This window comes from Cetorhinus maximus, chromosome 18, assembly GCF_964194155.1.
Source record: "Cetorhinus maximus chromosome 18, sCetMax3.hap1.1, whole genome shotgun sequence".
Lineage (NCBI taxonomy): Eukaryota > Metazoa > Chordata > Chondrichthyes > Lamniformes > Cetorhinidae > Cetorhinus > Cetorhinus maximus.
The window spans coordinates 53,358,032-53,379,568 of NC_135896.1; the positions used below are offsets into that span (position 1 = coordinate 53,358,032).

At 42.1% G+C, this 21,537-nt stretch overlaps 1 protein-coding gene across 1 annotated transcript in view; it reads right to left on the minus strand.

The window, feature by feature from the left end:
• ccdc175 (coiled-coil domain containing 175) overlaps positions 1-21,537 on the minus strand; it is a 122,696-nt gene that overhangs the window by 21,571 nt on the left and 79,588 nt on the right. Inside the window, exons 11-13 of the mRNA XM_078562730.1 lie at positions 14,415-14,486; positions 7,420-7,555; positions 2,014-2,145 (exon numbers count right to left, since the gene is read on the minus strand). Coding sequence (XP_078418856.1) covers positions 2,014-2,145; positions 7,420-7,555; positions 14,415-14,486 — 340 coding nt within the window. The remainder of the gene's footprint in view (positions 1-2,013; positions 2,146-7,419; positions 7,556-14,414; positions 14,487-21,537) is intronic.

The window sequence follows — 21,537 nt, forward strand, 5'->3', positions numbered from 1 at the left end:
TGGTATTTTACAATAAATTACCTAATGAATTATTAAAATAAGTTGTTCAAAACTGCACATTTATAGTGGATGTACTTGAATTCTAAACCACTGATCTTTTCAGTTTCTAAATGTATATAATCCCCTACTTCTTACACTGATTTCTACGGATAAATACCTCATTTGATATGTTCCAGGTAATTATTCTATAATTCTTCTTTCTATTTGTTTAAATTGTTTTGAACTAGAATTAAAGAAACTTTAAAAACATTAAATCTTAGTTGCAATCTGTTATGGCTTCCAACACACTGTTTTCAAAATAGAAATCATATGGAGAGTATGGCTTTCAATGCTCTATTTTTTTAATCTGTCCTAAACAATCAACAGTTAAATAGATAAAAGTAGAAATAAAATATAGTTTTAAAAGTTAACATGATTTCATGCAGGTTTTTGCAAAAGCACCTAAGGAAACCAAAATCTATGTATCATGAAGATAACAGATAAAGTTTACACAAAATAAGGAAAAAATATAACCGTAATTTGAAAAAATTAGGATGCAGGCCACATTCCAAGGTGAAGGTGAAAAAACAAACAAACCTTCAAAGATCCACAGAAACCTGTATCTGTCCAAGGAAGAGACATGAAAATGCAAAATGCTGGATATTGAAACAATGGCTGCCACACAGACCCATCAAAAACACCTTGAAAATGCACAATGTGTATCGAGGCACAATCGAGGCATAGATTACAAAAGTAGGGAGGTCACGTTAGAGTTGTATAGAACTTTGGTGAGGCCACAGCTGGAGTACTGTGTGCAGTTCTGGTCGCCACATTATTGGAAGGATGTGATTGCACTGGAAGGGGTGCAGAGGAGATTTACCAGGATGTTGCCTGGGATGAAACATTTAAGTTATGAAGAGAGGTTGGATAGACTTGGGTTGTTTTTGTTGGAGCAGAGAAGACTGAGGGGCGACCTGATCGAGCTGTACAAGATTATGAGGGGCATGGACAGGGTGGATAGGGAGCAGTTGTTCCCCTTAGTTGAAGGGTCAGTCACGAGGAGACATAAGTTCAAGGTGAGGGGTAGGAGGTTTAGGGCTGGGGGTTTGAGGAAAAACCTTTTTACCCAGAAGGTGGTGACGGTCTGGAATGCACTGCCTGGGAGGGTGGTGGAGGCGGGTTGCCTCACATCCTTTAAAAAGTACCTGGGTGAGCACTTGGCACGTCATAACATTCAAGGCTATGGGCCAAGTGCTGGTAAATGGGTTTAGGTAGGTAGGTCAGGTGTTTCTCACGTGTCAGTGCAGACTCGATGGGCCGAAGGGCCTCTTCTGCACTGTGTGATTCTGTGTGAAGTATAACAGGCCAGGCTGCCAGCCATTGCAGAGAGATTGCGAGCGAGTGTCAAGAAAGTTTTCAGCAGGGGAAACAGACTGAAAAGCTGCGCTCTCTCCCTCTCTCTCTTTTGGAACAAGTCTATTAACTGGTTCGAGAAATCAATTATCAGAAACCTACCAGCGAACCAAGATCTCGGAATAATTGCAACATCTTGGACTGCATCCAAGAAGCCAGCTAACCTAAATCAACCGCAACATTTAAAGTCTACGCCTCAAGGAAAATCAAAGGACACTTAACTGTATATTCTTTTAACTATTTTTTTGAATCCTAACTTCCCTTATTTCTGATACCCGTGTGTGGGTGACGTCGTGTTTTTATTATTTTCTTGAGTTTAATGCTTAATAAATTTGCTCATTCCCGAACTCATGAAAACCTTGTTTGATTGGCTCCTTATTGCTCACTGCATAAATAGTTAAATACATTCTGATTTGGAAAAGGCATATCCTTGTGGAAAAGAAACTTAAACCTTTGTTGTAACCAACTTGAGAAGGCTGAATAGAGGGGAGCCAGTTCACTCCTTTTCACCTGGTCATAACAAAATGTAAGCTCAGGCTGTAATTTTCAGTTAGAACACGTGGATAATGGTGACTAAATAGCAATCAGCAATAGGTAAACAGTAGGCAAAATATATATTACTTTCATTTGTTTGATTTCTGTTGACAACAGCTCTTTTATGTTGCTAAATGCAGCTTTTCCTTCTATACGTTGTTTTCTAAGAGCCACAGTTTTTTCAGCATATATATTAATCTCCTTCTGTAGTCTCTTAATCTGGTTTTAAGAATAAAAGAGTGGTAAATACAAATTATATTTCATTCTTTATTACAATGGTCTTCTAAACAAACACACTTATTTATAAGGCACTTAATTTATCTGCTTCAAAATCTAAAGCAAAGGTTAATAATTATATACTGGCAACATGTTGAAAACATGGATCGTTTTGGGTCATTCAGACCTCACATTTATTGGCCCTCATTACCATGCTAAAGAGTCCTCAAACCAAGTTAATGAGAAAACTATAGAGGTGCGTTGTTTTGAGCCTGAAACAGAGGATACACTCTCTCACCATAACGTCTTGGAAGTAGGTTGGAGGTTGCAAGAGCCCAGATTTAGACATTCACTAGTGTGCATGGTAGTGTTATATTATTCCAAAATGATTTAGGAACTATATTGTCATGCATTTGTATACAAGTATATCCACAAAGCCACATCAATTAGTACTGTACTACAGTTAGTGTACCGGGTGGTGGTGGTGGCAGTTGCTCTGGGCAACCTGAATCAGTGCTAGGTGTAAAGCATTACAAAGTTGTAACCATGTGCAATCAGTGCAATCTTTACTCCAGTGCATTTTTTTAATGATTACCTACAAAACCAATTCAAGTTTTTGAAAAAGACACTTCAGTAACTAGCAACAGTCAGGTTAACTCAGTTTATATGCCAAACGTGTGCAGCACATTTTTCAATTGATCATAGTGGCTATAATGACATTACTCAGCATCTTAAGACAAAAAAATACAAGGAGGCTGAACAAAGTAAGTGTGTAACTTCAAATGTTTCCAATTTTTTTTATTAACCAAAACACAAAAGCTGATCAAATACATGCAAATACATAAATGCTGTTTGCTTAACTTTTTAAAGTTCTTTCACGGGATGTGGGCATCACTGGCTAGGCCAGCATTTATTTCCCATCCCTAATTGCCCTTGAGAAGATGGTGGTGAGCTTCCTTCTTCAGCCGCTGCAGTCCATGTGGTGTAGGTATACTCACAATGCTGTAAGGAAGGGAGTTCCAGGATTTTGACTCATACTGTGTGCCTTGGACACACTTTCAGATCTAGTGAAAGTACCTCTCAATTGATTAAAAAAAAACATAGTTTTGATTGATTGCTGTTGAACTCGTTTGAATACGAGTAATTTTACCAGGTTTCCCATAATCAGCATAGGAAAATATGATCACCCTAATAATTCAATGATTTTGAAGAATTAGAGCAGACCAGAAATTGGTCATTTAACAAGCAAGAACATTGACACGTGATAAAATTGTTTTTGAGGCACAGAGTTACAAAAGTGTTACGACTGGGATGGGAGGAGTGTGAATTATCAAGGCCGTACCATTAATTTAAATGTTTAATTCTCCCTGAAATGGCCAATTGTGTACCTATATCTCTAAACATCTTTTTGGCTTGACAGCAGCATCCTGTAAATGGTGAATACCACTCATGTTGCTACTGCATAGTAGTAGCGTGAAACAGCTAGCTTCACCTGTTGCTCAAATTTTTGAGACATCTTACCCTTCCAGGGTAACCTGAGGTAAACTGGGCACTTTTCAGGGCCAAAAGTGACGGCCTTATGCCTGTTCATGAGTTTGTGTGATATACAGCTCAAAATGATCTGATCAGGGTAGCCATTATCCAGCCTTACTGCCACTAACAGGATGCTACCGTCAAACCAAAAAGATATTCTGCCTATCTCACAAATGAGTAACGTGGTATATGAATTTCAGTGCCAGTGTGATGCTAGGTATGTAGGCTGTATGTCCCAAAGACTGGCGGATCCTATCAAACAGCATGTCCCTTCTGCTGTTTGCAACGGGCAAAGTATAGACTGTAGCCAACCAGCCCATGCTCGCAAAACTCAAAGCAGTGTCCAACATTAGATCTGATTCCGTGATTGGACAACATTTGCTAAATAATCCTCAGTATACTAAGAATTACATTGGAAGCTACATATATTAATGCACAGGATCCTGTTCTTAGCAGACAGAAAGAACATGTACACGCATTGCACCTGTTTCAGCTAAAGAAAATAAGTGATAGCCATTCACTGGTTCATTCCTCAGGGTGATGCCTTGATCAATCAGAGTCAAGCTGTCCGATTTAAATTTTAAACATTGCTTGGCAGTTAACTGTCAGTTACCATTAACTGGTACATTCTCCATGGCAGTGCCTTTACCAATCAGAGTCCACTTTCCAACCAATCAGCATTCTCTTCTCATACAGTGTAAAGTTGTTGCTTCCCCTGACATTGGTGTTCTTGCGATTGTCCTGATGAGTGCAAGGCGAAAAGCTTCGACAAAATGTCTTTTTTCAGCAATGCTCAGGAAACGTTTTCTGCACAATGGAGTGTGACTAATTCAATAGCTCTTTCAAAGAGCAAGCGTAGGCATTATGGAAGCCTCCTTCTACCTTGTATCATTCTATTATCCTGCGGCAGAATTTTACAGGTGGCAGGGTTTCCCGCCCCACCACCTGAAGTGTGGGCAGGAAGGCAACGCCACTGATGCCAGCTGCTTATCAGCCATTTAATGCTTCAAGGAGCGTTAATTGGCTGGAGGCAAGACTTCCACCCCTCAGATGGGAGGAAGTCATGCCTCACAGAGCTGCCAGTCAACCCAATTGGCTGGTAGCTCTGTGGTCCCAGCAGCATCACAGGGAACGGCGGGCACTACTGGGACTACAAGCAGTCTCCAGAATCTAAGTCCCAAAGCCAGGATGGAGGTAAGTGCCGGGGGTGGGGGGTGGGGTGGGGGTGGAGGGATGGAGGGGAAAGGGGGCTGTTGTGGCAGGGATGGGGGCGGAGGCCTGGGTGAGAAGATGTGGAGGGGGGTGTCTTGATGGACAAGATGGGGGTGAAGGAAGAACCCAGGGGAGGAGTGCAGTTGACTTTGGGGTGTGGGGGGGTGGGAGCGGGTAGAGTGTCCATTTTGAGAAGGGGGCCAGTGAGGGTGGTGTCCTCCCCCTTCCTGCCCGATACCCAAGCAGGGTATCCCCCAACCAGGCCTCCCCATACATTCTTGACCTCCTCCCACTCGCCCCAAAGTTGAGGCCAACCTGGAAGCGGCCATTGAGTGGCCATTAACTGACCACTTAAGGGGCCCAATTGGGGTGAGGTTGGGCAGGCCACCCTAGGCTATGCCTGACCCCCATAAAACGGAGGACTCTGTCACGTGAGCAGGGACATGTTATTAATGAAAAAATAAAGTTTTTATTTGATTTCTGTTTGCTTTTGGGAACCTGGTCCTGCGCGTGGATGAGGTTTCCAAAAAAACGCAAAGGTCGTTTAGCCTTTTCGCCTGCCTGCAAACCGTAACGTTGGACGGGCAGCAAAAAATTTCGTTTAATTAACTTGTTAATGACCTTAATAGGCCTCTTAATGGTCGGCGGGCGCACCGCTGACTCCGGTGTGCGCCCGCCGACCGAAATATCGTGCGAGTGTGTGATGATGTCGGGACGCATGACTGATGTCATCGCGCGTCATTTTACACTTGGTCGGGTCAGGCTCATGCCCGCCTGCCAAGCCAAAAATTTTATCCTTAGATAAGGAAGGACAGGTTCAAACTGAAACATGAATTAAGGATGATTATCTATACTTCTCAAAAGGAATATAACCTCTATGTTATTCTTCCTTTCATCGTTAACTCCGATATTTAGTAAGCGGAAGCAGTGGTGGTAGACAATTAAACAACAGGAGGAGCAGGTTCGATGAGCAGCCTATCATCACCAATGATGTGAATGAAAAAGACAAGGTTTAAGCATTCACAACCATTTTTAGACAGATGTATTAACTGGGCTGAGTGCACTGGATCCAGCATGGGCTATGGGCTCCAACAACATCCCGGTTGTAGTGCTGAAGAGTTGTGCTCCAGAATGAGCAAAGCTCCTAGCTAAGGTGCCTCAGCACAGCTACAGCACTGACATCTACCCGGCAAAGTGGAAAATTGCCTAGGTATGTCCTGTCCTCAAAAAGCAGGACAGACCCAATCTGGCCAATTACCCCCCCATCAGCCTACTCTCAATCATCAGCAAATTGATGGAAGGCATTGTTGACAGTGTTATCAAGCAGCATTTACCAATAACTCCTCACTGATGCTCAGCTTGTGTTCTGCCAGGATCACACTGCTCCAGGCCTCATTACAATCTTGGTCCAAATATAGACTGAAGAGCTGAATTCCAGAGGTGAGGTGTGAGTAACTGCCCTCGTAAAATTAAAGCTAATGGGAATCAGGGGGAGAAACTTGAATTGTCAACTGTTGCTCTCTCCACAGATGCTGCCTGACCTAAGTATTTCCAGTATTTTTTGTTTTTATTGCAGGTTTCCAGCATTTGTCACATTTTGTTTTTGACAAAAGAAGATAGTTGTGGTTGTTGGAGGCCAATCAGCTAAATCCCATGACTTCACTGCATGAGTTCCTCAGGGCTTTATCCTTGGTCTAACTATCCTCAGCTGTTTTATCAATAACCTTTCCTCCATCATAAGGTCTGAAATTGGGAGGTTCAATGGTGTTCAGTTCCATTTGCAACTCCTCAGGTAATGGAGCAGTCCTTAGGCACATGCAGCAAGATCTGGACAACATTCAAGCTTGGCCAAATAAGTGGCACATAACATTTGCACCAGACAAGTGCCAAGCAATGACCATCACCAACAAGAAAGTGTCTAAACATCTTTACTTGACATTAAACAGCATTACCAGCGTCATAATCCCAATGCCAGCATCAACTGACCAAAACTTAACTGGAACAGCCACATAAATGCTGTGGCTACAAGAGCACGCAAGAGGCGGCGGCTGGGTATTCTAAAGCTGATGATTCACCTGTGGACTCCCCAGAGCTTCTCCGTCATTCATAAGGCACAAGCCAGGAATGTGATAGAACCCCCTCTACTTGCCTGGACAAGTGTAGCTCCACCATGACAACAATGTGTACCATCTGCAAGAGGTACTACAATAACTCAGCAAAACTTTGACAGTACCTCTCAAATCAGTGACTGCTACCACCTAGAAGGGCAAAAGTAGCAGACACATTTGAACATCACGGTCCCCACATTCTCCTCCAAGTTCCACACCTTCCTGAATTGGAAATATATCGCTGTTTTTCATTGTTACTGGGTCAAAATGCTTGAACTCCCTACTTAATAGCATTGTGGAAGTACCTTCACCACATGGACTGCACAGTTCAAGAAAGTGGCTCACCACCACCTTCTCAAAGGGCAATAAATGCCAGAAATATACACATCTCGTGAATGAATAAAAGAAAAATCGGGGCCCATACCTCTGTAATTAATGTCTCACGTTTCTTCTTCAAGGCTTTCATACGCATACTTAAATGAGTTAAGTAATCCTCAGTAGATGCTTTGATGTGCATAATTTCTTTTGATATTTCATCTCTTCTTTGCTGGATAGTCTCTCTATTTGTTAAAAAAAAGTCAATATAAGCAAAAGTTCAATAACAGAAGCTAGGTTATTACATTTTCCTTAAATTAAATAATGACGTCTACATTTTGAAATTCTACCTCAAAATTTGAGTTTTATGTGTATAGATAATTAGGCGCTTAAGCCTCAATTTTAACTCTGGTGCACCCGAGACTCCTGGGTGTGAGGCACATGACATTTTAACTCCTGGAGCTCATTTAAATAATTCAGATAGTAGTTACCCGAATAGTTCATCTAAAACTGGTGAGAGTGATGTCATGTTCAGCTGGTGGAAGCAGGAATGGTTTAGGGAAAGAGGTCCAACACTTCCTTTTTGGGTCAGACAGAGCATTGTTACTCCTGCTTGGCCAAAAGAAACCCTTCAAAAATTAAAAAAAAACATGCACTTGTGTCACTTCTGGCCTGATGCTGTCTGCACACCTCATATGGTTCAGTTAACATTGGGACCCTAGATTCAATGTTTATGTGGTCCCAATTACCAACAGCGGGCGGCCTCCATGCTCTCATAAAGCCAGCTGTTAAAATGTTGGGGTGTTAATAGTGCAGGAATGAAGTGATTTAAATGCGTATGGCCACCATTTAATTTCATCCCACTTACTTCATTCCTGTCCAGTTTAAATAGGGGCTATAATATTATTGAGATGTAATCACAATTCTTTTTCATTTGTTTATCAGCGGAATAAAATGATGCAACTTTCTTTGAAATGGGTCACCAGCATTAGTTGCACTTGACAAATGGGGGCAACAGTGGCATAGTGGTAATGTCACTGCACTAGTAATCCAGAGGACCAGAGAACAAGGGTTCAAATCCTGCTACAGCAGCTGGTGGAATTTAAATTCAAGTAATAATCTGGAAATGAAAAGCTAGCCTCAGTAATGGTGGCCATGAAACCATTGTTAATCTTCATAAAAATCCATCTGGTTCACTAATCCCCTTTCGGGAAGGAAATCTGCCATTCTTACCTGGTCTGGCCTACATGTAGCTCCAGACCTGCAATTAACAGCCCTCTGAAATGGATGTGTAGCAAGCAAGAGCAATTTGGGATGTTGTAACAAATGTTGGCCTTGCCAGTGATACCCACACCCCATGAAAGAATAAATTAAACACAAAAATGACCATAATCTCACTTTACCCCTCCTTATGAAAGCCAATTACCTTGGAATCCAGACCAGAAGTCAGGAACTCCAAGTCCCAACAGACCTTGGAGTTTTTGCACGGGCGCGGAGTGGGAGCAGGCTGCACGTGCGCAGTTCAGTTTTTTGGACTGAGGACCACAATACAAACCAAAAAACTACTTGAACAGACTATTGAGTCAGCAACTCATGGGGCAGAATTTTTCCGTTGGCGAGCTGGGGGCGTGGCCCACTCACCGACGCGGGATGATGTCAGGAGGAACCCCGGACGTCATCCCGCCCCATTTAAATATTCAGGAAGGCGGGTGGACAGCGCGATCAGCTGTCCGCCCGCCGACCTGTCAATGGCCAATTGAGGCCATTGACAGGATAATTAAGGCAATTAAAGGCCCTGCCCGTCCTAACTTAAGGCTGGCTGGCAGGCCAGGAGCCCCAGCGGGCTTCTTAAAAAACATGAAACCTCATCCACTGGCGGGATGAGGTTTCATGTCTGTTTTAAAAAAGTTTAATAAAGTTTTTGTGATATTTATTATTATGTCCCATCTCATGTGACATTGTCACGAGGGGGATATGTTAATAATTTTTTAATTTATCTTTTTTTAAAGTTTGAAACACTGTCAATGATCTCCCTGAGACAGCACTTAGTCTCAGGGAGATGTGCATTCTTTCATGCGCATGCGCGAAAAAGCGCACTCTGACAGTTGGGGAATCCCTCCCCCACCCCGTACAGGAAGCGCATAGTGCTTCCGTCGGGCGGCCTGCTGGGCTGGCCTTAATTGGCCCGTCCACTTAAAATGGCGGCGGGGCCCGTTTCAGCAGCGGCGATCGGCTGCCTGCCCGCCGCCGAGCCAGTGGGGCCCGCCTGCCCATCAAGGGCAAAATTCTGCCCATGGTACGCTTAGAGGTAAATTCAGCAAGCAGCTCAACACTGTGATTAGGGCTGTCAAATCCTGCAGAGTCACTACATTTGAGCATGAAGGAAGGTTGGGCAGGTTTAAAGATGACTGCTTGCAGCAAACTGCAGAGCAGCTTTGTTTAAAATTTGAGATATTATACAACAATATCTTGGAGTACCATTGATCTCTACAGCATACCCAAGTACCTAAAGAATGTTACTTCTTTCTCCAGTGGTACTACTACTGGAGTATTAAGTGGTGTACACACAGGAAAAGGAAGTAATATATGAGTTGTGAAAGGTTAAAAAAGCTCACCATACACAACCACATGCATGTTTTTAATCTACTGTTACGGACTGAGGGGGGGAGGGGGGAGGCAAAAATGAACTTCTTTATTTTCCTCGCTGTCTGTCCATAAGCAGAGGCATTTTAATTTTTGAAATAGGCTGTGGCGTATTTTCCCAAACCCTCTGTTTGTGAGGTCAATTTTTAAAGTGACTCACAGCAAACTCTCATTAGGGTTAAATCAGAAGTATAGTTTATTCACACATTCAAACCCGTGGCATGGTCGCAACTTCATACACATATACAATCACACAATAACAAAGAAAATGCACCACAGACGTGGCTATCAGTTAGTGATTGCCAGAGTCCAGAAAGTCAGAGTCCAATACGGTGTCCTTCATGGAGGTGCTACAGTTCAGCATGCTGAAGCAGGATTTTGCAGAATTCCTTTCAAGTTGATGGCAATGCAACAAGATGAGGTTGGCATGCGGAGACTTGGTCTGCTTGGCAGGCGATGGTAGGAATCCTCCAGTAAAACGAGCTCTGAGGAGGTTTGGACTTGATGTAGGCTGGTGGTCAGCCTGGAGTCCTGCTTTGATGTTTGAAGGCTGACTGAGCCAGTTGTGAGTCTAGAAATGTAATATTAAAACTTTCCAAAGGCTAGAAGCTTAGGTCATGTGATGTAGCCCATTAATGAGTCAGTTACAGGTTAACAAGTAGTTTCTATGCCCCTGGTCAAAATCCATTGTTCACCTCAGGAGATAATTGGTGGTTTTTAGTGCCTCTGCAAGTATAATGAGTTTTGATGGCTTCTCCTTTGCTATAGGAACAGGCTGGGAAGATAAGTGGTCCCTGAGTTCATTGCTTGTAATGTGTCCTCACAATGAGAGGCATGAGACTCCACAAGGATGATGGTTAAGCTTTTGTTCTGTAATTGCTGTTGGAAATTTCCAGAAATGGTAGCCAACGTGTGAATCATGTGACCTGTAGCAGCCATCTTTTGGTTCAGCAAAGTCCATTTTTTAAATAAGCAAAAAGTTAAAGTTTGATTTAATAGTTTATGATCTCGTTCATGTCATAAGGACATGACACTACCATTTTGTACTAAATAATATGCATGTGCTCGACTCAAAATATATGTCGGATCAGTTACCATTCTTATTATTCCAATTATCAACACTTTAGCCCATGTCCCAGCCTGCCTCTGTTTCACAGGCTTTGTTCATACAATTTGAGATTGACAGTATTGTTAGATTACTGGGAAGGTGATACTGCACTAGAGTTGTCAGAACAAAACAGATCAGTCTAATGATGATCATATTAAAAAAAAATATTGTCGATCGTCGTAAAAACCCATCTGGTTCACTAATGTCCTTTAGGGAAGGAAATCTGCCGTTCTTACCTGGTCTGGCCTACATGTGACTCCAGACCCATAGCAATGCAGTTGACTCTTAAATGCCCTCTGAAATGGCTTAACAAGCCACTCAGTTCAAGGGCAATTAGGGAAGGACAATAAATGCTGGCCTAGCCAGCGACGCCCACATCCCATGAATGAATAAAAAAAATTAAGTAGAAAAATGTAAAACAAGCTATGAATAACTTGTCCCCAGAGAAGCTGTAAAGAATCGTTATGTTTCAGAATATTTGATCATAAACTCCATTTTCTAGCCACCCACTCCATCCCTCTCACTGGCCATTGTCTGAGACTGAACCAGGCTCTTTGGCACCATGGCATCTTACTGAAACCTGAGCTGAACTTCCAATTCCTTAACCTTTCCATCACAAAGACAACGTACATTTAAGTTTGTAACAGTGCCTGCCTCTGTTCCTGTCCCAGCTCGTAGGCTACAGCACCTCTCCTTCTCTACATCGACACCATCAAACCCTTTCATAACGTTAAAGATCTCTAACAAGCTACCCTCAGCCTTTTCTTTTCAAGAGTTCAATCTTTAATACATCTAACCTCAGTCTGGTATCTTCCTTGTAAACATTTTATACATCTTTTCCAGCAGGAAATGGATATTAATGGACACCTTAACTAACAATTGGCCTCAGTTGGTTCCATGCTGATCCAACCCCAGTCTCCCTCATTCAAAATGGCTCAGAGTCAGGATCATGGTGGAGAATTGGCACGGAGACCAATGGTACCAAATTGCACACTCATTGGCCTCTATCCCAATACTGACCCTTTTTAAAAAGCCAACTTGTTTTCCCACTTATCTTTGTATTGTCACCAATTTGGCTACAATACACTCGATCCTTTCATCCAAGTCATTAATACAGATTGTAAATAGTTGAGGCCCCTTCACTGATCCTTTTCGCACCATACTAGTTATAGTTTGCGAACCTGAAAATAACACATTTGTCCTGACTCTCTGTTTTCTGTTAGTTAACCAATCGTCTATCCATGCTAATATAATACCCACAATGCCATTACACATTTAACTTGTATTTTGTTGCAGCCCCCCCCTCTGTACTAACTATATTCCCCAATCTGGTGTTATTGCCAAATATTGAAATTGTACTTTTGATTCCTCGGTCCAAGTAATTTAAGCTCCATTGTAAGCAAATAAGGTACCATTATGGATACTCAGCTGCACCAAATACAGATTTGCCCCTCTGTGGAGGAGACTTTGAGGTCTCCTGCTTAGCTTAAGCTTGGTAGCAGTGAGCTAAATGTAGTGAGTATGACTGCTACACAGTTCTGGCTGACAGTGTAGCTGACATACCATCCTAAGAACCTCATGCTGGATGGCTGGAGTATTTACACAAGTCAGGCAGACATGTAAATCAGAGTTTTATAACATACATTGAAACTCAATTGCAATTTTAAGACTTAACTGAACTCTTATTCTGAACCAACACTATTCTTCTATCTTCTTACTCTCCTGCTGCCATCATAGGCTTGGATTCCCCTCGGACAAACTCATAGTTGTACCAATCTCAATCTTCTCCAAGGGGTCCACTGAGGTACATGTCACTGCATCTTTGTAACACAGACTCAACCGTCCTCTTTACTTGCTAACCTTCTAGTCCAATGATATTTTTGAACTAGAGATAATTTTACCTAGCTTCCTCCCTGTCCTGTCATCCCACCCAGCAGTGTTCTCTGCGAATCAACAATCACTACCGTCATTGGCTTTTCCCTAGAGAATTTCCACTCACTTGCAAATAAGGCCTTTGTCCTTAACCTTACTATGGCTGATTGCATTGATATCCTGGCTTTGACTACAATTTGGCTCACAGTTGGCAACACCTTGCCTCTTATTGAAACCTCACCATCTAGGTCTACTTTCCAATATCTATCCCATCCAAACTATCATGGGGAAATGTAGCCCTTTCCATGGTGTTCACACCTTAAGCTCTCCCCTAGTTCTAGCTATCCATCAGGTAAAGAAATACCACAGAGGGCATTTTAGCCTCTCTCTTCCCTTTCTCCAACACAACAGGCAGGGGAGGGTCCAGAGCGGTTGGGACGGGAGTGCTGCAATGGTATGTAAGTGAAAGTTGATTTCCGCAGCCCACTGCAGGCGTGACTATATCTGGTTTAAGCACAGCAGATATAGGGTGCCCAAGTAACCTGTCGGTCAGTGGTTATAATATTTAATTGAGATTCCATTGCTCAGATTTTTTGATCCATTTGTATTTAACAGCTGCATGCCAGGTTTCCCATGGCTTGAGAAACCTGTTATCTGAAGGAAGGCAGGAGCTTGCAAGATCCAGCAGGTACACACTTTTCCAGCACTGCTTGTTGGCTAGAAGGAGCAGGAAAGCTCCTTTGTCCCTTCAAGCAAGTATTCCGCCACAATATCTCCCTTTCTGCAATCGCCCCCTCCCCACCACCCACCCCCTTGCCCTGTGACCTCTCCCTTCCCTTGATTGCCTGCACCCCCCTGATGTCTTCCTCTCCCCATCTGCTTTGTTACCCACCCCCAAAGCCAAGCTCTGGGCTTCCCACATCAAGCCCCAAGCTCTCTTATTGCTGGAGACTTTCCCAAGTGGTCCCAGGCTGCAACCTTCCACTGCAGACTTTCATGTCTAGCTTTCAGTCTGGCTGGCTGCTGGGTGGAAAACGGATTTTAAAAATGGTATAAACAGAAAACGACAGGGCTGACGTATTCCAGTATTTCTGGCCGCTGACAAATGCTCTGGCTCTCTCTACACTTACCCATAAATTTTGGGGCAAGCTTTTGTGCTAAACTTCATAATCTTAAAAATCTCCTTTCCTCTCTGGTATATCCAAAAGTAATGCCGGATTTTTCTTTTCTATTTTGTGAAGTATCTTTAGTTCAAAGTAAACATTCATAGTGATGATTCCTCAAAAATCAGCCTTACAGTCAGCTAGACTATTTAAACAAACCAGGTGTATCTGACTATCTAATGCTGAAGGAATTAGCTGTTGATTCCAAGTATTGTATGTTCACATGAAATTATTTTTTGCACATTTATATATACTTGCAAATTGACATAAGATTGATCTGCAGGGAGTAGGATGACACACTGTGTTTCCAAGCCTTACCTTAGTTGTTGTTCTTTTTCAAACTTGTGGGTGTATTTCAGCAATTCCCCATTCAGAAAGTCCATAGTATCCCTAAACCAAAATAAGTGCTTAATACTGTAAGCTTTAAAAAAAATTCATTGAAATTAGTACAAAAATTGTTTTACGTAATATTACTTCCAACACTATATGATTAAAGATTCAAGAGCTACATCAAGTTTAGACTATTTATGAATACATTGGCATGCTAATAGAATCACAAGGGGAATTGGGCAATTGGCCAGTGGAACACATGAGACTGTTGTCTGGGAGCTGTTGCGAAAGACCAGGTCAATAATTTGGAAAAACAGATGACTGCCCTCTATTCAATCTGCTTCAGATACAGTTGCCAGATGACCTCATTATGAATGCTTGGCTGAGCTTCAAGAATGACTAATAAGCTCGGCCCAGTAGGGATCTGTTTATACAATTGCAAAGGGGAGTGCTATCTTTGATCTAGTGACATCTTTATTACCTTGTAATAACCTGATCTTTCTTTGAAGAGGTTTTTCACTGCCTGTGTATTTATTTGGACAAGATTAAGAGCTGTGAAATATATTAATGATTTCCTCAAGCTGACTTTCAATGCCTGTCTTTGATTGACAGCTTTATGAGAAGGCAAGAGGCGCAATGTTTTTTTAAAGGGATCACTGAATTGCTTTTTTTCCCAAAGATTTGCCAGTGTTATTATATGGCTCATTGGTTGTGTACTTAGTGCATACTAGATGAGTGGGCATGGAGGGGCATGGGAGATATGAGGAGGCATGGAGGGGATATAGGGGTGTATGGGGGTGTGTGGGGAGAGAGATAGAGGACTTAATAATGATGATTACAAAGGGCCAGTCAACAGAGTTGGGCATTTTAACCTGCTGGTCTCACTATCTTCCCGCCTCCATTGCTGTCTCCAGCTTGCCTCTGAAGGTAGCGGGACAATCTCCAGACCATGCCCTCCTCTCCCACAGGAGAATAGAGCTAGTGGGCTCCTCCAGGACAGAGGTGGGATTGTGGAGTTGAGAAAATTTTCGACTTCCAATACTCATCTCCTTACCAAAAATTTGGCACCATGCCTCATCAGCATAGATGCAACCAGCTTCCTGACCAAAATAGGCATCCAGAGGTAGCACAGTTGTTACCAGTGACAAATATCAGGCTTTCAGCATTCACGTCTGAGGCATTGGGATTGGTTTCTGAGGCACTGGGATTGATTTCTGAGGCAGGTGGGACCTGCACAAGAAGGACAGGTTACACCTTAACAGGACAGGGACTAATGTCTGCGCGGGGAGGTTGGCTGGTGCTGTTGGGGAGGGTTTAAACTAGATTGGCAGGGGTATGGGAACCTGAGAGGATATTCAGTCCAGAAGAGAAAACTGGCAGTGGGAAGCAGTGAAGTATCAACTGATATTGAGGATATATCAGAGAGTAGTATCAAGGTAGATAGAATACTTAGAGAGTTTGACAGAATTAGAGTAGGCAATAGTAAGTCATTGGATGAGGTCAGAATAAAGGGGAAAGTAAAAAAGCCTAAATCAGGGCTAATGTGCATGTATGTGAATGCACAGAGAGTGATTAATAAGAAAGGTGAACTGCAGACACAGGTTGACAAATGGAATTATGATATTATTGCTATAACAGAGCTGGCTCAAAAAAGGGCAGGACTGGGAATTAAATATTCCTGGGTACAAGGTGTTTAGGAGAGACAGGAAAGGAAGAAAGGTGGGGGAGAGGGCAGTGGCAATACTGATTAAAGATGGCATTACAGTACTGGAGAGGAAGGATGTTCCAGAGGGGTCAAGGGTGGAATCTCTCTGGCTAGAGATAAGGAATGAAAAAGGTGCAATAACATTGATTGGTGTAGTATATGGACCACCAACTAGTGGAAGGGATGTAGAGAAACAAATTTGCAAAGTAATTATAGAGAGTTGCAAGAATCATAGAGTAATCATAATAGGGGACTTCAAATATCCAAACATAGACTGGGATAAGAATAGTACAAAAGGACAAGAGGGACGAGAATTCCAGGAATGTGTTCAAGATAACTTTCTGCAGCAGTATGTTTCCAGTCCAATGAGAGGACATGCATTTTGGTTCTGGTTCCGGGGAATGAGTTGGCCCAAATGGATCAAATGTCAATGGGAGGGCCTCTACAGGACAGTGACCATTGTATCATAAGGTTTAAGTTAATCATGGGAAAGACACATCCAAAGCAGGGATAATTAATTGGGGGAAAATAAACTTCAATGGGATGAGAACTCATTCAAGTCAAGTGAGTTGGAATCAAATGTTGGCAGAAAAGACGGTGGTTGAACAATGGGCCATCTTCAAAGAATAAGTATTGCAGGCAATGTCAAGGTATATTCCCTTGAAGGGGAAAGGTAGGACAAATAAATCCAGAGCGCCCTAGATGACAAGAGAAATAGAGGTAAAGATGAAAAGGAAGAAGTGCACGTATGACAGATATCAGGTAGAAAATACAATAGAGAATTAGGCTGAATATAGAAGGACCAGAGAGAAAGTGAAGAAACTAATAAGAAAAGCAAGAAGAAAGCATGAAAAGAGGCTGGCAACAAACATAAAAGGGAATCCCAAAGTCTTCTATAAACATGTAAATAATAAAAGGGTAGTTAAAGAAAGAGCAGGGCTGATTAGGGACAAAAAAAGGGACTTGCATGTGGAAGCAGGAGAAGTAGTGGAGGCGTTGAATGAGTACTTTGCATCTGTCTTTACAAAGGAAGCAGATGCAATCCAGGCTGAGGTGAGAGAGGAGGTAACTGATACACTCAAAAGCTTACAATCGAGAGGAAGGAGTTGTTGGAGAGGCTATCTTTACTTAAAATAGGTAAGATACCAGGACTGGATGAGATGCATTCAAGGGTACTGAGGGAAGGAAGAATGGAAATTGCAGAGGCACTTGTGATAATCTTCCTGTCTTCTTTAGTCACAGGGGAAGTGCCAGAGGACTGAAGGAATTGTGAATGTTACACCCTTGTTCAAAAAGGGATGCAAGGATAAAGCTGGCAACTACAGACCAGTCAGTTTGACCTCAGCGGTAGGGAAATGTCTTGAAACTATAGTATGGAATAAAATTAATAGTCACTTAGACAAGCACAGGATAATTAAGGAAAACCAGCATGGATTCATTAAAGGGAAATCATGTTTAACTAACTTGCTGGAGTTCTTTGAGGAGGTAACAGAGAAGGTTGATGAGGGCAATGCTGTTTATGTGGTATATATGGATTTTCAAAAGGCATTTGATACAGTGCCACACAATAGACTTGTGAGCAAAATTCTAGGTCATGGAATAAAAGGGAAAATAGGCACTTGGATAAGAAATTGGCTGAGTGACAGGAAACGGAGAGTAGTGATAAATGATTATTTTTCAGCTTGGAGGAAGGTTTGTAGTGGAGTTTCCCAGGGGTCAGTGTTGGGATCCTTGCTCTTCCTGATATATATTAATGACCTAGAATGTGGTGTGCAGGGAATGATTTCAAAATTTGCAGATGATACGAAGATTGGAAATGTTGTCAACTATGATGGGGATAGTTTTGAACTTCAAAAGGACATGGACCTGTTGGTGGATTGGGCAGACAAGTGTTAGATGAAGCTCAATGCAGAGAAGTGTGAGGTGATTCATTTTGGCAGAAAATATATGGTGAGAAAATATAAAATAAAGGGAGAGCCTCTAAAGGAAGAGCAGGAACAGAGGGACCTTGGTGTATACGTACATAGGTCATTGAAGATGGCAGGCATGTTGAGAAAGCAGTTAATAAAGCACATTGTATTTTAGGCTTTACTAATAGGGGCATTGAGTACAAGAGTAAGGAAGTCATGTTGAACTTGTATAAGACACTAGTTAGGCCTCATCTGGAGTACTGCATCCAGTTCTGGGTGCCACACTTGAGAAAGGATGTGAAGGCTTTGGAGAGAGTACAGGGGAGATTCACAAGAATGATTCCAGCGATAAAGAACTGTGGTTAAGAGTATAGATTGGAGAGGTTGGGACTCTTTTCCTTGGAGAAAAGAAGGCTGAGAGGAGACTTGATAGAGGCATTCAAGATCCTGAGGGGTATAGGCAGGGTAAATAGTGAGAAACTGTTTCCACTCGACAGCATACACATGACTACAAATTACTACTGAGAACTAGAGGGCATAGTTTCAAAACAATTGGCAAAAGGAGTAAAAGTGATTGAGGAAAAAATCTTTCACGCAGAGGGTGGTTGGAGTCTGGAACAAACTACCTGAAAGGGTGGTGGAGGCAGACTCGATCAAGGTATTCAAAGGGGAATTGGATTGCTACCTGAAGAGAATGAATGTGCAAGGTTAAGGGGATAAGGCAGGGGAATGGGACCAGGTGGAATGCTCTTTCAGGGAGCCAGTGCAGACTTGATAGCCGAATGGCCTCCTTCTGCACTGTAAAGATACTGTGATAGGTAAGTCACCTGGCTGGGAGCATTTAGAAAATGCAAAGATGGGTGGAACCCAGGGCAGCAACAGCCCAAAGTTTCTTTGAGTGACCCAGGAGAAAAGTAACTACTCTGGAAAAGATTGTCATGAAGCTATTAATGTATATAATATTAATAGAAAATATTTTCCTTTTAAAACAGGGGTTTAGTCTGTGGATGTGTCTTAATTGGATTAAAGCCAGCTAGTCTGGGTGCTTTGATGTGTTCTAGTTTTGAGATGTAAGAGAGGTAGAGTGTGTTTGCATTTTTTGAATAGAGCATTCAAGAAGTGGGGTGATATCTGGCACCTAGCTAGCAGAGACCAAGCAATGTTTATATTACTAATAAAATTGGTACTACAAAAGTGGTTTTATAATTAGAAGGGGTGGAGTCCAAAGAGGCTGGTGATACAATGAGAATTTACATTCAGTGAGATGTGTTGGATATAACCGATAGCAGTTTTTCTGTGTGCAGGGCAGAGGTAATGTAAGATCAAAGCTGCTGTAAGCCTCCAACTATCTCCACATGAACCAAAGTGAAAAGAACTTCATTTTGAATTTGTAAGGTGAAAATAGTTTGCCTGGTGTCTGGTTAAGTCTATGGGTGCTGTTGCCTTAATGGAGATTAGTTTGGGAATTTGTTAAAAAGTTATGATAGTAGTAATTTGTAGCCATGTGTATATACTTCACTTGTGTAAATTAATAAAATGTTTCATTTAGTTTAATATAAAACCTCTGGAGAACTGGTTGCCTTGTTCCTGAATTTAGAGTTGCATCTCAAACATGCCACTTAAAATATAGGTTATGACAGTTATTTAAAGTTTCCTTCTGGGATTTTTAAAGAACTCAGTTTTACCAACTGCTGGGTCAGAAGAATTGGGGGCTCTTGCTGGGATAAAAATACTTCTAATTCCTTGATAGGTTAAGAATTAGTAAATCTTAAGGTGACGAGTACAAGAAGCACTTTGAATTCAGGAGTTGGTGAGGTGTTTTAGAAGTGGTGAGACTGCAAGATGGCTTTGGCAATTGCTAAGACTTGTCTGGGAGCAGAAGAGATAACTCCTACCGCATACCTTCAAGAAATGGGAAAGAGTCATGGGCCAGAGGTTGAGAAAATAGTGGAAATCCATGAAGGTCAGTTCAGATTCATGCCTCGAAGAAGCACCACCAATGCCATTTTTATTTTGAGACAAGCGATGGAGAAGTATCTACCAGAAAGGTCAATGCAACATGAAAATTGTATTCATCCATCTAGAGAAGGCTTACGAATGGGTACTTGGAAGTCTGGGGATGTGCTAGAATTCTTGAAGTCCCTGAGAAGTATATACAACTATCACAAGACATGTACAAGGAGAGCCAGACAAGCGTAAGAAACAGTGTAGGGGAGAGCGAGAGTTTTGAAGCCAAAGTTGAATTACACCAAGAATTGGCACTAAGCCTCTTCCACTTCCTGATTGCCATTGTTGCTCTAATTGAGCTAGGGGGAGGCAGTGCCATAGTGGTATTGTCACCAGGCTAGTAATCCAGAGACCCAGGGTAATGCTCTGGGAACCTGGGATTGAATCCCACCATGGCAGCTGGTGGAACTTGAATTCAATTAAAAAAATCTGGAATTAAAAGTCTAATGAGAACCATGAAACCATTGTCTTTTGTTGTAAAAACTCATGTGTCCTTTAGGGAAGGAAATCAGCCATCCTTACCTGGCCTGGCCTACATGTGACTCCAGACCCACAGCAATGTGGTTGACTCTTAAATGCCCTCTGAAATGACCTAGCAAGCACTCAGTTCTCAAAGGCAATTAGAGATGAGCAATAAATGCTGGCCAGCGATGCTCCATCCCATGAACGAACAAAAATAAAGTGAGACGGGAAGTGTGATGGTTAATGTTTGCAGATGACATTGAGCTGTTAGGTGGGGATGATGAGCATATGACTGAATATCTGGAGTACTGGAGAAAAGCACTGGAAGACAGGTATATAAGATCATTAGACCAAGGCCCCAATGTGTGGACTGCCTGCTTGAGCCTAGGGAAGAGGATCAGAGGAAAAGTATAAAGATTATGGGTGAAGACTTGGAGAAAGTGAGTTGTTTCAAGTACCTGGGGTCAGTGGTGGCAGAAGATGGAATGGAATGGTATAGGAATGGAAATTAAGCAATGGATTAGCTCTGGGTGGAGTAATTGGAAAAAAGTACAGTGGGATGTTGTGTGATAGAAAAGTATCACTGAAACTAAACAGAATCTACAAGACAATTGGGAGACCAGCGTTGTTATATAGTAATGAATTTAACCTAAGCAACATCCAGAAGAGAGGAACAACGACTGAAAACTAATGAGATGTGGATGCTGAGATGGACTTGTGGAATAATGAAAGATTACGGAGGCATTAAAGAAAGTCGTTGAGAAGGGATAGAAGAAGAAGAAAAACAACAATCAAATCAAGATGAAGAAGAAGAAGATGGTGAAGAAGGAGAACAAGAAATAAAGATGACGATGATCACTGGGTACCACCCATTTTCCTCTTCCTAATCTAAGGGTCACAAAGGTCAACTGTAGCATCTCTCTCATCACCTCAGGTGGAGAACCATGCTTATTTCTAAGTAGGTTCAGTAAATGCAGAATAATTCAATAACATTTTACCCAATGGTTATTTAGTTCATGTTAAATTA